Here is a 19,284-nt window from a genome sequence, read left to right on the forward strand (position 1 = left end):
CTCACCTGTTTTCATTTCCCGTCTCGTCTTTTTTGTCTTGTGAATTATGAAAAAGAAATCAAATGACTTCTTGTGTAAAAACGAGCGATAAAAAATATGAACGACGTTTCGACCGCTCCGCGGTCATTTTTAAGTTAGAGTTCATGAGTAAATTTCCGCATTTATCATATAAGGGGCAAAATTACTGAATTGTGATTGGTCAAGACAGAGGGCATTTTTTTTTTAATTGTTGTAATTGCCCCGGGAAAAATTACTTGAAAATGATTGGCTGAAAATCGCTTAGCAACGGCCGCTAAGGTAAAGAAATTTCTGTTTGTTTTGTCACAATGGCGTCCCGTTTTGCGCGAGATCAGTAAGAAAACATTTTTCCCCTTATATTATAAACAAGTAATCACATGGTTCCTCGTAAAATTAAGGATTAATATCACTTGTGTTTTCGGAAGTTGCAGAAGTTGCCCTCGTCGCTGCGCGACTCGCCAACTTCCAAAAACACAAGTGATATTAATCCTTAATTTTACTCGGCCCCATGCGATTACCTATACATATACGATTTTTGAAACAGTGGAATGAAGGTAAAAGCTAAGTATTTACATTTAGACAATAGAGCTAATAACTAATAACAAAGTGCAAAAATGAAGTGTAAATAAGCGGTGAAAAGGATAAAAATTAATCAATATGAAGTGTTAAGCAAACAGCTTCGCGTGAATAGAATCGCTCTGTTTGTTCAATTTTAGCTTAGGTCCCGAATAAAAAGCATTTCGAAAATCAAACAATCGAACTTGTTAGAGCATATATTTGGGACCTTATGCCAAAACTGAACAAACAGAGCGATTCTATAGACCACTTTCATAAATGGCTGCCGGACTAATAATCTTTTATTTAAATTTAAATTAGCCCTTCTGGCCTCGCTTGAGATAATATATTCTTTTGAATTTTGTTCTGGAGAACTAGGCCAGAAGGGCTAATTTAAATTTAAACAAAAGAATAGTAATCCGTCAGCCATTTATAAAAGTGGTCTATTCGCGCGAAGCTGTTTGCCAACACCTCATATTAATTAATTTTCATCCTTTTCACCGCTTACATACACTTCAGACAGGTGGTTTGCACGTTACGTCATCGCCGCCATGTTGGTGGACATAAACAATAGACATCTCATTAGCACTTTTTGTTCGTCTTCCAGCATTTGTTCCTTTCTCCGTTGTTACCTGTGTCTCTGGAGATTGGTTGCAAACCACCTATTTGCACTTTGTTATTAGTTATTAGCTCTATTATTTATATGTAAATACTTAGCTTTTACCTTCATTCCACTGTTTCAGAAATCGTATATATGCGGAAATTTACTCATGAACTCTAACTTGAAAATGACCGTGGAGCGGTCGAAACGTCTTTCATATTTTTTATCGCTCGTTTTTATCACTAAATGTTTGAGTAAGAACTTATTACTTCTTGTGTAATTTGTAATACAAACAAAAGCGTTACCCGCCCCACGAGATCCAGAAATTTTGTTTATCTGAAAAATTTACTCGTGTTTATTTATTTATACCAAATTGCACTTGAAATCATATGATTACCTGACTACAAATTTGACTAGTTTCGAACTCACCTAATGGTTTACCTCCATCCTGAAAGCTTTTGATGCATATCTCTCCCATAAATTTACTTCAAGTTCCACTAATTTACCACGTGAAGTTTGAAAACGAACACAAAAACAGACCTGAGCCACCTTGACTTTGAGTGATTGACAGACAACATTAAAATAGCGCGCCTAGATTGGTGTGTCGCAGACAATCCTTCCGCTTATGCTAATAGTTCATCAGTCGTGAAGTGGGTTGAAAACGTCGTAGAGTTGAAAATGGCTTTGTGAAGCTCATTGGCAATCAGGTAAGAACTGAGACCCAAAATTATCGTAACTTTGCCGTTATTAGTAGAGCAAAAACATGGAAAACATGACGGTGAGGCCAGCAAACATACATTTAATTTGTATATACGCATCAGTTGATTTCAGCGTAAGAGGCTTATTCGCCCGAAAATGTGAGTACTTTTTTTTTGCCAGCAAAAGACCATCTGTTGACAGTCTGAAGTTTATCGCATACAAATCGAATACAGAAGCGAAATTGAGTTAGTCTTGTGGTAAGGAATAAAAAGATAACTTTACAAATTTGGAGATGTTCGTTCACAAGCATGATATTTTGATTCGTGTTGGAAAAGAAAAATTGCGCTTTACTTCTAATATTACCACAAAATGCAAAGTTTTATTTCAGAGAGCTCTACATACACGTACAACTCACCATTTACATATCAAATGAGGTTCAGGTCAATCAAAACATATCAAATAGAGAGAACTCCCTGATAAGTCCAAGCATTTATCACGCAAGCTCCCATTGTTTCAATTAATTTTAAGTAAAAGTTCGGAGGATTGCGCCTGCAATTAACATGTGTTGATTATTCGCCCACAAGCTCGCTTTTCGATCATCTTTCTTGATTAATAATCTCGATCTTAGGCTTCTGAACTCAAAAGTGATTGACTTTACATAGACCGTCAATCAAAAGCGTAGAAAAAAAACCTTTGCACCATGATTAAAGTATGTTTTCAAAGCTTTGACAGCTTCTTGATCTTAATCTATTATCATGGTGAAAAAACGACAACTTTTTCCATAAGAGGTACAATTTGATTGAACAGGTGCAAATTCACAATTTTTTTTCTAGATTATAACTTCCTTGGGCTAAGGAAAGTACGACGCACAGTACCTAGACAGAGAATTTCTCTGTTTTTCATCTTCCTTCACGATTATTAAAATTTCAAGAGACATACATCATCGTACTGGTAGACAATCATCCTTAGGTAACATTTGCGTTTTATCTTCACATTTCTTGAAAAAAAAAAAGATCCATAATAGTAACCTTTTTTATTACTCTTGGTCTCTCGTTGTAAAATGCATATTATACTGAATTTCTATGCTTTTCATAGAATTCCGTTTTTGTTACAGGTCATTCTGGCGAACAATAATTTTCAAACACGAAGAAAACATGAACCTCGACCTTCATAACTCCAACTTTTTTTAAAAACTTTGCATAATAGTAGGAAAGAGTCTGTTTGCATGATGACACCGTTCAAATAGATGTAAACACTACCATCCATGTATTTTCTCTCAATTTTCAAACTAGCCTGTAGCGGAGCAGCCGCCCTTTTATTAGCACTTCAGCATGAGTATTTCTTAGCGCGGAAAAGTATCCGGCCCAACCTCGTTCCCAGGGCCTTTTCCCAGGGCCTTTTCCCACCCCCAACTCCACCCCCAACTAAGGGAAAAGGCCCTGGGAACAAGGTTGGTGTCCGACCTTGAGCAACGCGAGCCGGTGAGAGGTCTACAAGGGTCTTGATTTAAATGGATACTTAAAAATCAGGTTTCCAAGTAAGGACTGGAACCTATTATTATTTTCGGTAAATAAAGCAATGAAAAATAATTATAGGCTATAGTCCTTACTCGAAAACCTGATTTTGGAGTATCCTTTCAAGTCACGATCGGTCTAGCGCTGGAACCGAGGTCAGGCTACTACGCAAACTTCTCCCCAACTTAATTCCCCTCGGGCGGAAAAACGGGAGCCTGCTCGCAAGCAGGAAAAGAACGTCCACGTGACCGGCAAATGGCTGCCTACAAACCTGCTCATGGGCAGTACCGTCTAAGCGTGTTTTGTGGAAAGCAATGTTCTGCTTAAAATAAGATTTATGTCGGTTATTGCAAAATGTGTCATTTGTCAAAGTTTCACAGATCAGTTATTTCCTTCAGCCTTCGGCGTAGAAATATAAGTGAACATCATAACCTCACCTCGATATTTTTTCTCAACTTCTTCCAGTGATTGTAAGGTGTTTTGGTATGAAGTAGCGATACTAGTTAATTGACCAATCAGAGCGCGTGCTTTGCTTTGTTATGTTTTAATGCCAGTTGGCGATCAAAATTGAGATATTGACACTAACCTAATGGAAATTGATAAATTGCAGTTTCCTCTCACCTCAGTAGACATCCGTTTAATTTGTACTGTATGAAAATAAGTGGCATACTTGAAAATACAGTCAGGATACCTAGCATGCTGTAAGCGTTAATGTTACTATGACAGAAATATTCTATATATTACACCGGGGCAGACGATGGATGCATTTATGCGAGTGCGCTGGAAAGTTAAAAAAATGATCGAGAGTTAAAAAAAAAAAAAGACATTTCGGTGGCGTATCTGTGAATGAGACCTGTCGATGGTGTTATACCACGTTGATAACTCTTTCAGTTCTTTTAGCTTCAAACGTACTAAAAGATCAAGTCAGTTTCCATTAAAGATTTAGGGCTTTTGCTAGATTTGACAAATAATTTTAAGAGCAAGTAAATGATCGTTTTGAGACATTTTGGAAAACGTGGTTTGAGAAGAATCTCCAAATCCAATTGCTCTAATTGTAGATGATGGTAAGAGTAAATTGAACCATTTCTCTTTCAAGGAAACTAGAAATCTCCTGATTGCACGAGTTGTGGTAGAAGGAGACATTAAGTCTTACAAACTGTCTGAAACTCTAATGATTTCCAGTAAAAAGTGGTCAATAGAACGTTAGGGAGGTTGCAAACGTTTTTCTAAGAGGAAAGTTTTAAATTGTATTACTTACACATATATAATTTTCCGTTTACAGGGCAAACCGGGAGATATTCTTTTCTTTTTTTTATTATTTGATATCAACATTCGTAATTAATGCATAATCGATCAGCCAGCGAGATAAAATTTCATTTTCATAAGTCTAGTCACCTTAATGGACAGCAATTTCCGCTGTGAAAAGTAAGGAGAGATTTAACATGCATTAGCTAAAGTTTATCTTAATCTGAATTTATTATTTTATCCTTGTACTGGGAGATATCGTGTTCACTTAGAATGTTTTGCCAAGGAGATGGATGTGGCTAGTGCGTTGCGCCTCCTGTTCTGCGCATATAATAGCGTGCGCGCTTAATTTGCCATCCTCGTTAAGCTGTACATCTTGAAAAACAAAACTACTGGATATCTGAGATATTACTTGTATAATTTGTAATCGTTAAGCGGTAAGTAAGGAAAAGAACCAAATATGTTAAATTTTTCTTGTTGATTTATCATTCATCTATAACTTTAATAAGTGTCAATTAAAAACGACCACCAGCTTTCTTTACCTTTCGTCATGCATATTGATAATGATTTGACTGGGTGTCAGTTTTATCGTCAAGTTGATATAAGAAGTTAGACCTGATTACGATTCAATGATTGGGCCATGGAAATGAGTTTAAATCTAAATGCTAATAACTCCGCTTTAATCATACTAAGCCTTCGATGTTTTGCGTGTAAAAAAGGTTTCGCTACTTTGGTAAGTCAAGAACATTTTCTCTTCCAATTTGCTTGAAATTTCCATTCGTATTTGATAGAAGTAGTATAGGGACTATAAGCAAACCACGACGGCTACGGCAACGAGAACGTGGAGAAACAATAGATTTAATTGGCAGAACAATAGCCAAACACGTGCGTTTTAAAACTTTGCACATTTCTTAGCCGTCCTTTGCAAAACAACAACGTGAAATCACCAAAATTTGCGTCGTCTGCGAAGCGAAACCGCGGCGGCAAATTATTTTAATTTACATTTGGAAATCAACGGTACTTTTATGTGTTATTTTGAGTTTGAGGTCTGCGCCCTATGAGACAGTAAACTCATGCAGCCATTTTGGAAACTCCAACTAAAAGTAGAAACTCGCTTTTTAATCGACGTCTTCCGTGGCGTTGCCGTCCTGACTGCTTAAGGTGCCTATTCATTTGGAGAGACGATACGCCACTTGTTATTGCGAAAACTCGAAGTTATAGGACCGGCAGTCGACAAAGATTGAGAGATTCGCGTGATATTCTCAAACCGGCTTTGGAAGCAAATAAGTGATGAATCAATTCACCGACGACGTCTTTGCAAAACGGCATCAACACGATTGCAAAGCGGCGTCAACAGGAGTTCTTGCGCTCTTCGAATTCATTTCGTTTGGAATTTAAATTGACGAATGTGCCTGTCAAAGGGTCAAATTGACATTTTCAAGTCAAAACTGCGATCATCTTAATTCATCTAGCTCGTATCCGTTATTTAATTCTGCATGATAAAAGATATAACATCAAAGAGAGTTATTTTCCTGTCAATTCAATAAAACTGAGTCATGATCATTTTTGACATATCTTCCCGTACGCGTATGTTACCCTTAATTCTCGACTTTTTATTAGTAATTCAAATCATGATCTCTCTGACGAGTAAATAACAATATAAAACTCGATGGAATGTGCGTGAACAAAGTTCTGATCGGCACTTTGAGGAATTGTCGCGAAACACACAAACTTCTTTTTTCTAAGATAAATGCAAATTTAAGATCGAAAAAGTGTTAATAAGAAAAAAAATAATGATTGCATTTAGACCACCCGCGCTAAGCATCGTTATAAATACGCCCTGAGGCGAAGTTTATGTTCTTATCTTTAATTTTTGAGTTTTGAGTAGTATTAATAGTTTCTTAACGACTTTTATTAATTTTTCACTTGAAAATCTCTATCTTCATCAATGTTTTGATCTTTTTATGGTCATGATGCCCTCGGGGGTTTGTTCAAACTTAAGATCAAGAGAAAAAATTTTTTTTCTTAGTCCCACTTCCATTTTTTCCCCTTTATTTTAGATTATGACATTTAATACAAGAAAAATAAACTTAAAAGAAAAAAAAATCGTTTTAGCGGGTAAACATAACCCACGTTTCGATGGGCGGAGTGGAAGTAATATTCAACAGACAGTAAACAGTTTACCGCATTCTGAGTGGCTTGTGGATAACAAAATTGAGATTAAAAAGGGTCATCGCCGTATAGCCTAAAAGCACCAATATCTTTGACTGAATCGGAACTTCCGTTTGAAGATTGCTCAATGCACAAACAAGTGTGAACCTATATTAACTTATAGCGGGCAAATTCGCTAGTCGAGTCGACAATATTTGGAGACGTCTGATTATCTTCTAGGGTAATTTTGTTTTTCGGCACCTGCGAGGACTTCTTCATTTTAACAACTGATCTAATAAATATTCATAAAATTCAAGAATTGTTAAATGAATCGTGAGAAGTTAGTAGGTAGCTGGTGATACGCGGCCGGCTTACAGTTTGTCGAGAGACTCGCCAGAACGTTTTTTGAATGTTCAAGCGAACTCATTGAGCATCGCGCTGTTGGAAGTCTGACCCTTTATCATAGCATAGATGGATTCCCAATCCGGCGCATGATCACACACATTTATTCATAATTTTGACTTCCTGCTATTGTCTGTTTTTGCCAATGATCAGCGACATATGATTGTTTTCAAATGTGGACCGGAATAAACTCCTTAACTCTATAGATACTTCCATTCTTGAAACAATTAAAAAAAGGGAAAAAAAGAAACAAACTGAGAAGAAGAAGAAAGAACGAAACCACGAGGAGTTTTGGCAATCAGTCAACCAGGAAAAAACCTCTTCAGAAGGCCCAACATCAATGGTCGCAGTTGAGGGTTGTTCGCTTAAAAGAAAAATTAAGGAGCTGATTAAGAGGCATCCGCCAATACGAGTTATCGTATAAAGTAACATGTCTTGAATCAGACGAGAATAAGTACTTTTGAAGCCTTTGTATCTTGCTCACTTTCACAGAAGCTTTCGCGAAATTTCTCCTCGTCGACGTCGACTCATTTACCATCAATAACCGCTAATTAAGTACAGAACTTTGATTTCCTGACGTTTCTAGATACGACAGCTAGAGATCATCACGTTTACGTCATTCCGGCCCTGGCATCGAAAGTATGAGGCGAACTCCTTGTTTAATTAAAAGCATAAAAGAATCTCGTCAAATGTCAGAAGAACACTTGAAAAGTAATTAGCCCGCGACGACGATCAAATTTTTTTCTGATCTTTTCCCGGCCGCTTCGAGTTGTGGTAAGTTTGTCAGCTTCCATTTCTACTGAATCCTTATTTAAAAATTATTTCGGAATTCAAGAGTGGATTAGCACCATATCGCTTGTGCAGTGGTCAGAATTCCGCTATCAAGACATACCGTCTGGCCACAAAAATTTGATCGCGTTAATTTGGGAGCACAAAAAAATTGTCTTTATATCAACTAGGTGGTTGAATTACTAGTTGAAGGAGAGTTCTCTGTACGTGTTAAAATTCAAGTCATGTGGAGAGATTTGCCAGAATTAAAGGATTTTGTTAAGGTGAAGTCAGTTATTGCGCAAGAAGTGTGAATGGGCCAAGATCACGAGCCAAAATCATTTACGGTAAGACCTTTTCGAGCATGTATTGCTATATGAGTTAAAGCGAATGCATTGGCGTTACCCAAGCCATCCCAGCTGGATTTGATTAGTCATAACATTGCATTTTATTCACTCACGATGGAAAATTTGTCCCACTTGACAGCGTAGGTTAATTCTAGACGGTCTTAGAATATAAGAAAATTTTACCACTAAGGCGCTGATTGAGACAATTTTGGCTTAAAATACACTGATTTCAAACTGTTTGCGTACATGTATCTTAAATGGGCGAACTACTTGTGCCTTTGGCACAACTTGGAAAGAAGTGTCAAATATATCTTAGAATAGTTACTGTTATGAAAAAAAGGAAACAAAGGAACTGGATGTCTGCGAAATTCAAGAGATATCTAATCTCATGCCATGTGCTGTTAATTCATTTTTAATTCGTAGGTCACTTTAAGCTTGCTATCGCAGTGACACCGATAAAAATAATTTACATTTGAGTCTGTGTAATGAAAACATGGGATAATTTGAAAGAAAACCGTTTATTTTGACAAGGGATTTATGAATAAGCACGACGATCTCATTTAAACTATTCCTTCCGCACCACATCTATACACAAGATTTTGACCACCAACGTAAAGCAAGGTGGAGAGCCGGACTTCAAAGGCATGCGAACAAGCGGAGAACGACTCGACGACCTTTCTTGCTAAGAATATTCACTCGATAATTTTTTTTTTACCACAATTGGCAATCTGATCAGCCAATATGCCGTTCTTGATGAGAGTACAGACAGTGCTGAACGCGTCAAAGAGTCGCGCATTCGTCACGCACTCGTCACGCACTAAAAGAATCGTTTTATTTAACGTCGATATTGTGGTAAAAGACAAATCAAATTTGTTGCGGACTTAAGCTCATGAGTCCAGAACAGTTTGACCACTTTCGATGACGAATATGGTTGTCGATAAAAGTACAGACGACGCTAAACCATTGTCGATTTGTTAAGGAGAGCTATAATGGACAGACATGGAGAGCTTTAAAACCCGATGTCAGTCTATTTATGTTATCACTATCTTAGTAATTTGCTAGAGGCGCATCATATACAAGTCTTGAATTTACCCAGTTCACCTCAAACATCCTTATAGCCAAATGGTAGACTATTGGTGTGCGAATTCCTATGGTTCCTAGAGAGTTCGGATCTTTTTCTTTTCCAACGAAATTGAGTAAACAAGTTGAGTCTCTTTTTGTTTCGCGAGCGATGAAATAAATATACCACATTTCTTAATAATTTGTTTAGTCAGTATGCATTACTTTTAAACTTATCTATATGTCATTTAAGGAGCTGTCAAAAAACATCAACGTCGGTAGAGCATGAAAAAACGTCGACTATCAATTTGGATTATGTAACCTGTTTATCGGCATCTTTAAAGGCGCCTTACCTCCTTTTTATCATACCGAAACAGAGATGACTTCCTGAAAGACACACTGATAATTTGGTCGAGATTCTCGTTTGTAGATGACAAGTACTAAATGTCGAGATTTCTACATTACACGCCATCGCCCAGTTTTGTTACTTTGCTGCTAAGGTTGGCTTAATTTAACATACAAACAGAAACAAATTACAAGATTAAACTAGTTATTCTTACATGAAGACATCGCTTGCCATTCATGGAAGTCACAAGATGTGATCTGCTGTTCCTAGTCCACTGTTCCTTATTTTTATTTCTGGTTTTCTACTAAAGGAAAGCTTGAGCTTAAAATAAAGACTGTAAAACAATAATTGAATTTGAACTGTGTGGTTTTTTCTAATGGCAAGCGATACAAGCTATAAGTTAAACAAAGAAAAGACGCCAATATTATTATGCGTTACAGATCTTTGTCAGTTTAGCTGACACGACAAACAAATTGTCGGTGGTGATGAATAATGGTCGAGACAAGAGCTGAATTTAAGAAGGTAGGTAAATTTTGTGGGCCAGTGGAATTTATGCTTCTGTCCAACTGCAACTGTCCTCGATACGCAATAATAACATTTTAGTTTTTATGCTGTAAGATTTTGAGCGTTGAATTTTTTTTCATACTTAATGAAACTGAAATTCAAATATTGACGCTAACATATTCGCAGCTGCTAATAATTTTAGTAGGTGACACATCACTAAGTTGAAATGCTATTGAAGGACGTTAATTACGCTAAATTGCGCCAGCCACAGAGACCATGAAAACCGAAAAACTTACACAGCCGGATCTAGATAACGAAGATGGTATTTCTGCTTATTACGATGTACAAAATATTTAGAAGACTCGTGTTCATCTTTCGCTTTCCCGCCAAAAGGTTCATTATTTTCAGCTGTTTCTTCAACAGACTCGATGACTTATTTATATGCACGAAAATTGTATCTGCTTTCTTATCAGTACTGACGTCATCGCTGAAACACCAAAGATCTATTAAGCCTCTTCACGAACAATAACCAAATACAAATAAACCTTGGTGCTTTGTGTCTCACTTTCCATAAACAAGGCTTCTTGTGAGGTAAGATGCGTTTAATTACGGGCACTTCTGCAGGTATTTTGGCCAAATCCGATAAGAAACGCTTCAGTTTTAGGGTTAAGCGCTTTACAATTAAGTCCCTTTTTTTGAAGTAAGGCTGAATTACCATGACCGGGTGAAAACAGTTTAATTGTTATTGTTTAAATTATCCTATTTCTAAAATCCACGTTGATTTATTCTCTGATATTCCTCTTTTGTTGCAGTGAGATGTTGCGCTAAAGAAACGCCATGTATGGGATGCTCTTGGAAAGCGTAGAGCATTTCTTGAAAGAGAAATACGGTGAAAAAAATTGGCACTTAATTCGTCTACGGACAGGAATTAAAAATCATGTATTTGTGACACACGAACGGTACTCTGATCATCTAATGTTGGAAATCGCTTCTGCAGCGGTAGACGTACTTGGGAATGAGACAAAAATGACCTCGGAAGATTTTATTCAATTTTTTGGGACGTGCTTTGTGAAGTTTTTCAGCAACTACGGTTACGACAGGTTTATACAAATAAGCGGCAGACATTTTAGTGATTTCCTACGTGGAATTGATAACTTGCACGAGCATATGCGATTTGCTTACCCAAAGCTTATGTCACCGTCGTTTTACTGTTCAGAGGAGACAAGCACGGGATTACTGCTACACTACAAATCTAAACGGACAGGATTCCAGCGATACGTAATGGGGCAAATCATGGAAGTGGCGAGTATGTTCTACGACATCGCTGTTGAGATGCAAGTACTCAACAGTACTTCGAGCGAGGCCGGTTGTCACGTTGTGTACAAACTTAATTTCGACAACTTGGCTTTTAAACCTCCTACGCCTGACGCTCTGTCCATTCAACAAAATCGTGACTTATCTTGCGAGGCTTTTTTTCATATCATGCCGTTTAGTTTTCTAGTGACGTCCGACATGAATATACAAATGGCCGGAAAGGCATTATCTTCGATGCTCGGAACCATACTAGTTGGAAGTCGTGTAGATGCAGTTTTTACCTTACGACGACCACAAAGGGAATTTTCCTGGGAAAATGTAAGTGAGTTTTACAATTGTATAATTTTTTAAACAAATTAGTATTCTTATTCTAGACACTGACACTCACCAGAAAGAAAGAATTTATTTTCGCTCGTGAATTGGTAAATTTACATAGCTTCAAGATTATGCTGTGAATTGATACTGCAAATGCAATCTTTCCCTCGCGCATGAAAGAAAAAAGAGAGTCGAGGTTGAGCTTTTTTTCCATTGGAAAACCTCGATTGTATATGCAACAGAAAATTTAATTAAACAAAGTCATCGGAACTAGTGCAGCGAATGATTTAGCAGTGTTTCCTCATGGTAACGTTGACCGAATTTCCAATGACGATGACGCCAATTTTTGATAGATATGTTTACAAAAATAAGCTCTCTGAATAACGGTAATTCTTTTTAACATGTACTTCGTTGTGAAAAAAGGCGGTTTTTTTTAATCCTACCATTATCTTTGGTGTAATTTACATCTGCATCCAGCCTGAACGACAATGTGACGTTAATACTGGCCCACGCTCCAAAAACGAATTTTTTTTTTTTTTTCGGAAGCGCAAAAATTTTGATGCCAAGATCAGAAACTCAGATAATTGTCACTATTTTCCAGATTTTATAAGTGATTGTTAGATAAAGAGTGAGAGTTTTCGTTCAAGTTCAGCTTTGAAACTAACGCACTTTCACTGAGTCAATGGATGATGCATTAAGTAAAATGTTTGCAAATGCAGGTGCTCGCAAAAATAATCTCCTGCGCCTCCGGGGCCTATATTTCCCGTTATTGTTTAACTTTGATGAAATGCTTCTTCTTATCCGTGCAGATAAAATCATGGAATGTCATCTGCGAATTAGTCGCCAAACGTCCATGCTTGAAGAATCACTCCATCGAAAAACCTCCTCTGAGAGCTGTTAAATCAGTGGATAAAGCAGATTTTATGGTACCCAGAGACACGAACCACAATGTGGAACTTAGAAAGATATTAGACAAAACTGAGCTTCAGAACGGTTTTGCGGGCCTTAAATCACGGCGACATAGTGACCTTCCTCTAAATGGCACTTTGGTGACAAAATTTTGTGGAAATGACTACTCGGCTAAAGTGTTTAGACCTTTACATCTTAGAGGTCAGATGAAATATCTGAAGAAATACGATATGGTGTTGTTCATTTGCTCTCCCATGTAAGTTCCTATTTAATATACACTTCAACCCATCTAAGGTTGCTAAAAGGCCAACCACATGACAGTCAGCTGACTGATTGAATGACTGATAAACTGACCAACGTACTGACCGACTTACTGACTCATTCACTCACTGACAGACAGACTGACTGACAAACTGCCTCATTGACTGACAGACTGACAGACTGACTGACTGACTGACAGGCTGAGTGACAGATTGAATGACTGACTGACTGACTGACAGACTGACTGACTGACAGACTGACTGACAGACTGACTGACTGACAGACTGACTGACAGACTGAGTGACTGAGTGACTGACTGAGTGACTGACTGACAGACTGACTAGCTGACTGACAGCCTGACTGACTGACTGACAGACAGACAGACAGACTGACTCACTGACTGACTGACCTTGACTTCCTGACTAAGTGACTTGACCAACTGACCTAACTAGTAGTCTGACTCACAGATTCATTAACTCTCCGAAATTTTAAAGCTATTTCATGACTTTTTTCCACTATTGGTGTCTTTCCTTACATTATGATTTTCCTTTATCGTGTCCAAAGGAAAACTTTGTATATTTTTATCCAATCTGGCGTTAACTCGACCATCAGATATTCTTGCAAAAACAATATTTGAACGACGATGAACATCTGAAAGATAATATTATGCCCGAGTATTTTTGCATGGACATTATATGTTCTCGGAAGCTCACTATTTTAACGAGTGTCGTTTACGGAAAGCTGTTCACCTCTGCCAAAAGTTTATCTACGGACAGATGTGATGTATTGCTTGCTTGGAGTACGGAAAGTAGAAGTTTCATTTTTTTTCTGTTAGTCTTTGAGTAAGACAAACCTTTCACTTCTCTTGAGCCATCAGCACAAAATGTCATTACTAGTAAACATTTCACACATTCACAAAAACACGTGAACTTGATTTGTGGATGACAGACGGGGTGAATCACTGGAAAATTGTATTTGGGGTAATTGATTTAAACTGGCGTAAAAGCAGCGGGGCTAAGTTTGTCACATATTTAGCATCTTATTCAATCTTTAGGATAAGCAGTGTAGAAGAAATGGCTCGCACAGGGATGTACATTAGTGATCTGGAAATGCATAACTCCTCGCAAGAGATGGTTCTATCTGGCATCCAGCCTCTCCCAGAGCTTGAATATGCACGTGATCAGGTACCAGGAGACTTTGTGGTGTTAATGATAGGATATCATGCAATGCCCAGTAGCATTGCGTGACATCCCAGACAACGGGCTGAATGAGCAATGAGCTGCCGCCACGATGTCCTGTTGTTTTGCTAGTATTATTGCTATTATCATTATTAGTATTATTATTATTATTATTATTATTATCATTGTTGTTATCGTTATCGTTATTACTTTTATTGTCGTGATTAATTTATGAGAGTGGTACAAGGAGGGTTTGACCCTTACAGGCAGAAACCATTGCCACTTAGATTCCCGAATAACAGCTGGCGTATGCATATAAATATTACAATCACATTACTTTTTTACTGGGTCAAAACGGTATGTTTAGTGTACAATGGAAAGAAATCAACAGGAAAACTCACACAATAAAAACCCAAATTTGATTGAGTAAAAGAAAATTTCCCATGATGGTTAATTTTTCCCTTCAAGCTCTTGGAACGAGGGAAGATGTTAGAGGAGAATTTAGAGAATCTTGATCAGGAAAGGCAGAGGAGCGAGGAACTTCTCTATCGAATGATGCCAAAAGCTGTTGCTGACCGATTACGAGATGGTCAGAAAGCTGTTGAAACTTGTGAGGTAAATTAGTGTGAACATAAAACAGTTTTCACTTTCGATGGTTGTAAATTCTTACTTCTAAATTACTAAAGGAGCTGTGTCATATGATCTGTTTATGGCCAAAAGTATGTAAAAAATTGTTTAAATTAAGAAATGGTTAGCCTGCAGCGTGGAACCATCGAGTTATGGATGCACGCGGGAGGTTGCTAAGCACGAAAGATTCTCTACTAGATTCTCTCTAGATTCTCTCTAGATTCTCCTAGCTTCTTGAGTGCTTAGCAAACCTCCCAAGTACCTCCATAACTCGATGGTTGAACGCTGCACGCTAACCATTTCTTTTATAACATAGAGACTTTCAAACATATTTCGTTTCGTGTATAAATATTTAATTGTTCAACCAGCTGATTAAGCTCCTTCCTGCTCACTGAAGTAGCTCGCAAATATTGAAGTCTAGGCTGGAGGCCCGCGCCAAAAAAATTGAACTCGAAATTTGGCAGCTCACAAGAATTATCTTCCTTATCTCCGGGAAAATCACAAAATTTTTCCATATTTCAGGAGCAAAATATCCACAGAAAACAGGAATTATGTTGTATATGGCGGCAACATCGACGAAAAAAGTTGCCGTGAAAAAAGAAAAAAGCAAAACAAACTGACGTCAGCGTGCAACCCATAGGAAAATGGATTGAGCATATAAGCCAATCAGAGCGCGCGCTTTTGTAAAGCTATGTTATAAACTGCTTTATTCCAGTACTTTAAGACTATTAGAAATGTGAATGTAATTGTAAGAATCCTCCGACATAATGGATACTGGGGAATAGAGACAGGCTGGTACCTTGCGCGTCGTACCCTGAATCGAGAGATTCGAATTCGGACCTCAGTCCGTGTTATCAGTTGAAATTTGTATTCTTGAGTGAGAAAATTAACAAATCGAGAGTGGTTTAACGTGGTCTGCACTCTTATCGACAACGGTGTTCTTCGTCACAGTGGTCAAAATGAACTGGCCTCCCGAGGTGCAGCCTTAGTCCTGACGACAATAAATCAGGGAATTGTGCTAAAACTTTTCGCCTCTAAATTGTCTTTTATCCTTCTTTCCTTTCCTTTCAAGCATTTTGATAGTGTCACCATCATGTTCAGCTACCTGGATAATTTTGACAACATTTGCGCCAGTGTTTCACCAATGGAAGTGGTCAGTCTAGTCAATAAGATGTTCTTGAATTTTGATAAACTGAGTGAAAAGCACGACGTCTACAAGGTACGTAGAATTCAGTAAATGTGTATGAGTAAAAACAATACTTGTATTAAAAAAAAAAAAAATGGTAATAATCGAAAAAGGGTAAGATGCCACAAGAAAGTAACAAATGTGAAATAATTTCAGTGGCAAAAGACCAACTTGAAAGAATGATCCCTATACCTTCGTGAAGTACAACGGAGACATTTTGAGGGATGAAGAGCACTTTGTGCGTTATGGTTACTGCTTGTTGGTGGGAGGAGAAAAGGAGGTGATTTCCAACCCAGAGCCACCTGAGCTCATCAAAAATACGGCACAGCTCGTAGAAATATTCAGTGATACTACACACCAAAAGTTCTTAGAGGTTTTTAGTGGGGAAAAATTGCGAAGTAGCAGTGTCGACTCTTCCATGCACTAAACTTAGACTTACATCCAGAAAAAAAAAAAAAAAAAAGGAACTCAGATTTCCCCGGGGTCCCTGTCTTTCCGGAATTCTTACGTACAAAATTCCTTTATACAATGAATGTATGAAGTTCATACATTTTGAAATACGGTATTAAATACGTATGATGCACGATCCTATATATGAAAATATATGAAACTTCATATATTCATTGTATCTGATTTATCATCACGGGTTTATTACGAGTCAACTTAAGGGCCTGCTCCCAGTTGGCTTGTTACCTCAATTGGTAGAGCGCTCCACTAGTATCGCAGAGGTCAGTGGTTCGAATCCCGTACAGGCCTGATTTTTTTCAGGTCTGATTTTCGCTATTGCATAAATAGCGCTATCTACTGCGAAGGATCGTGCATCATACGTAAAATTCCTTTAATTTCATTTCAATCGACTGAATAAATCGTTGCTCTGGCTGCAACTATATTGCCTTCCCTCCGAACATTCTACAGAGCTCAGGCTTTTTGCGGATATCTCGGAAAACAAACTTACGTTCAAGAGACTTCTATGAATAATTTTGCAAAATTGACACAATTCGAGGCTTGGGCTTGGATTGCCCTTCTCTTTTTGCTATATTTTTAATTTTCAACTTTATTAACGGAAAATTGAAGTCTGGTATTGAAGTACTAGATGGCTTTTTCAGTTTTCCACTTTTCCTATAGTATCACGGTTACTACAATAGCTATCACGTGACAAATCCCAATAATCGCAAAATCTTTTTTAGTTTGAGACCCTTGGGGACGCGCAGTATATGGTGGTCAACGGTGTACCAGTTAGAAAGGACCGACACGTGGAGCCTGTGGCTGCAATGGCCCTGGATATTTTGGATTCAGTTCGAGAACTGAAACATCCCACTTCAAAGAAATCATTAACTGTCTCAATAGGTGTGTTGCCAACAAGTAGGAGGGGGTGATTTGATATAGTTTGATGTAGACGGGGTAAATGAACAAATAGGTCAAGAGAGAATCGTCAGTCGATTTTTCCCAGTTATGAGGAACAAACTGAATGTTGAAAACGACCTTTTGCCTAAATCTGTATATGTGTGTTCAGAATTTTAGGTATATTCCGAGTGAAAAATGGTAAGAATTTTGACGGATTGTTTTGGGAATTATCGTTATTACACCTCATAAGGAGATGTTTCACCAAAGTATTAGGGATTTATCATCTTGAATTTCAAGTACGCATGTTAAAAAACAAACTCATATAGAAATAAAACATCTTTAATTAGTGTTCTTTACGAAATCTTTATTCACAAGCAAACTGATCTGGTTATTTGGTCTCTCTAACACAGGGATACATCTTGGGCCGGTGGCAGCTGGACTCGTGGGGGTAAAAATGCCACAGTACTGTCTGTTTGGTGATAGCGTGAACACGGCGGCAAGACTCAGAACAACTTCTCTTGTAAGATTTCAGATAGGCATGGCGTGCTTTTTTTGACTGTGCATTTTTTGCAAGAATTATAGCCAAAGTAATAAATGTTATGAAATTGATCAATGTTGTGAATCAATCAATCGCAGTCGATAAATAATGATGTCAATCGGCTCGTCGGTTAACAAATAGGTAGTTAAATTGTTAATGTGATGTTCCTCAAAACGACCGTGGTAAAGTGGTTTTGTGTTTTGTATCTATTATTCTAGATTCTCCTTTCCTTAGCCATTTTTCTCTTTTGTTTTTTTCATTTTATTTTGTTAGAAAGATATGAAATACGAAGATACCATTCTCATTAAATAAAATGCAAAATCTTACACCCGTAAAAGATAATAAAATCGACTCTAATACAAGCTTTATTATCTATTAAAAGCCAATGAGGATTCATATAAGTCAAAGCTGCCACGAAAGCTTGAGGGAGATCGGCTTTCAAACAGAGTTTCGGGGTCGAATAGAACTAAAGGTATGTTGTACTTTTAACACGATTGGTGTATTGCTGTGTTCGCAACGATATACTGGACCTTAAGTTGATGGTTACTGTGAGCGAATGAACAGCACCAGCGTTAATTAAAAAGAGATTTTACATGGAAACTCTCATGACGTGCTTAGAAATGCAGTCCTTAAACAGTTAAGCAAATAGACTTGCAAATTATTGCATTAAACAGCATCGAAGAGTCCAAGAGATTCTTTCACGTCTACTTCAAATGGTAGACACGATTTAGGTTGAAACAAAGAAAATAACAATGACAATGGTGATGATTTTGATGAAGATGACGACGATAGTCTGACGGTTTGAGGTTTGACGCATTTTTCTCACCGTGGGTGATCGATGTGGATATGGTCGAAGGTAAACGTTTTGAACGGGTAAAATGAATTACTATTGCAATACATCTATGTTTTTTTTCTTATCAGGGAAGAGGAAAGATGCATACTTATTGGTTGATAGGCAGGAAGCTATACTCAAGATCATGAGGATAGGGAAAGAATTGCTGATCAATGAAGTTCTTGATTGTTAAACAAATTCTCGTTGTCAGTGCTATGGGAAAGGTATAGAAAGCTCGGTTTTAAATTATCACCTCCTTTCCTATTCCTATTTAATACTTGTTTTGGGATTTTATTGGATTTAACTTATTTTTTCACAGTATTACTGAAGAGCGACATAGCCAGCTGAAAATTAATGTTTACACGTGACCTGCACCAACACAACTTGTGCAAATTTTCATACGTATTTAAGAGTTTAAGTCAGTATATTTATAACCTTCTTTTGAGGATGGATAGTTTTGTTGCTAATTAAAAGGAGTTTAATAAAAAAAATGCAAAAGCAGTTTTAAAACATTGTGGTTGTTATGTAAATATATTTGATGGACATCGAAAGGTGACCTTAATAACGAAAA

General features: G+C 37.5%; 1 protein-coding gene and 1 long non-coding RNA gene across 8 annotated transcripts in view; one reads left to right on the forward strand and one right to left on the reverse strand.

Moving 5' to 3' along the window:
- Positions 1-1,724, reverse strand: part of LOC148736226 (uncharacterized) — a 6,462-nt gene extending 4,738 nt beyond the window's left edge. Inside the window, exons 1-2 of the long non-coding RNA XR_015998367.1 lie at positions 1,604-1,724; positions 6-36 (exon numbers count right to left, since the gene is read on the reverse strand). This is a non-coding gene — a long non-coding RNA (uncharacterized LOC148736226). The remainder of the gene's footprint in view (positions 1-5; positions 37-1,603) is intronic.
- On the forward strand, positions 1,292-19,214 carry LOC111339326 (soluble guanylate cyclase 88E). 7 transcript variants are annotated; one of them, XM_022945958.2, is made up of 12 exons: positions 8,035-8,300; positions 10,146-10,227; positions 10,683-10,800; positions 11,022-11,841; positions 12,648-13,003; positions 14,063-14,192; positions 14,655-14,801; positions 15,886-16,032; positions 17,187-17,346; positions 17,754-17,863; positions 18,264-18,353; positions 18,803-19,214. In XM_022945958.2, the coding sequence occupies exons 4-12, from the start codon at positions 11,047-11,049 to the stop codon at positions 18,860-18,862; spliced, it is 1,995 nt and encodes a 664-aa protein (XP_022801693.2). In that variant the 5' UTR covers positions 8,035-8,300; positions 10,146-10,227; positions 10,683-10,800; positions 11,022-11,046; the 3' UTR covers positions 18,863-19,214. The 7 variants fall into 7 exon arrangements, with proteins under 7 accessions (XP_022801699.2, XP_022801698.2, XP_022801700.2 ...); XM_088751918.1 differs by lacking the exon at positions 10,683-10,800 and having other exon boundaries at positions 8,034-8,300; XM_022945960.2 differs by lacking the exon at positions 8,035-8,300 and having other exon boundaries at positions 10,038-10,227.
- The last annotated feature ends 70 nt before the right edge of the window (positions 19,215-19,284 follow it).

The sequence above is a fragment of the Stylophora pistillata genome, chromosome 3 (genome assembly GCF_964205215.1).
Source record: "Stylophora pistillata chromosome 3, jaStyPist1.2, whole genome shotgun sequence".
Taxonomy (NCBI): Eukaryota; Metazoa; Cnidaria; class Anthozoa; order Scleractinia; family Pocilloporidae; genus Stylophora; species Stylophora pistillata.

Coding starts and splice junctions, on each gene's coding strand:
- LOC111339326 (XM_022945964.2), top strand. CDS start 11,047: ATGTATGGGATGCTCTTGGAAAGCGTAGAGCATTTCTTGAAAGAGAAA. Junction 13,004..14,062: donor TTGTTCATTTGCTCTCCCAT/GTAAGTTCCTAT, acceptor TTCAATCTTTAG/GATAAGCAGTGTAGAAGAAA. Junction 18,354..18,802: donor GGGGTCGAATAGAACTAAAG/GTATGTTGTACT, acceptor TTTTCTTATCAG/GGAAGAGGAAAGATGCATAC.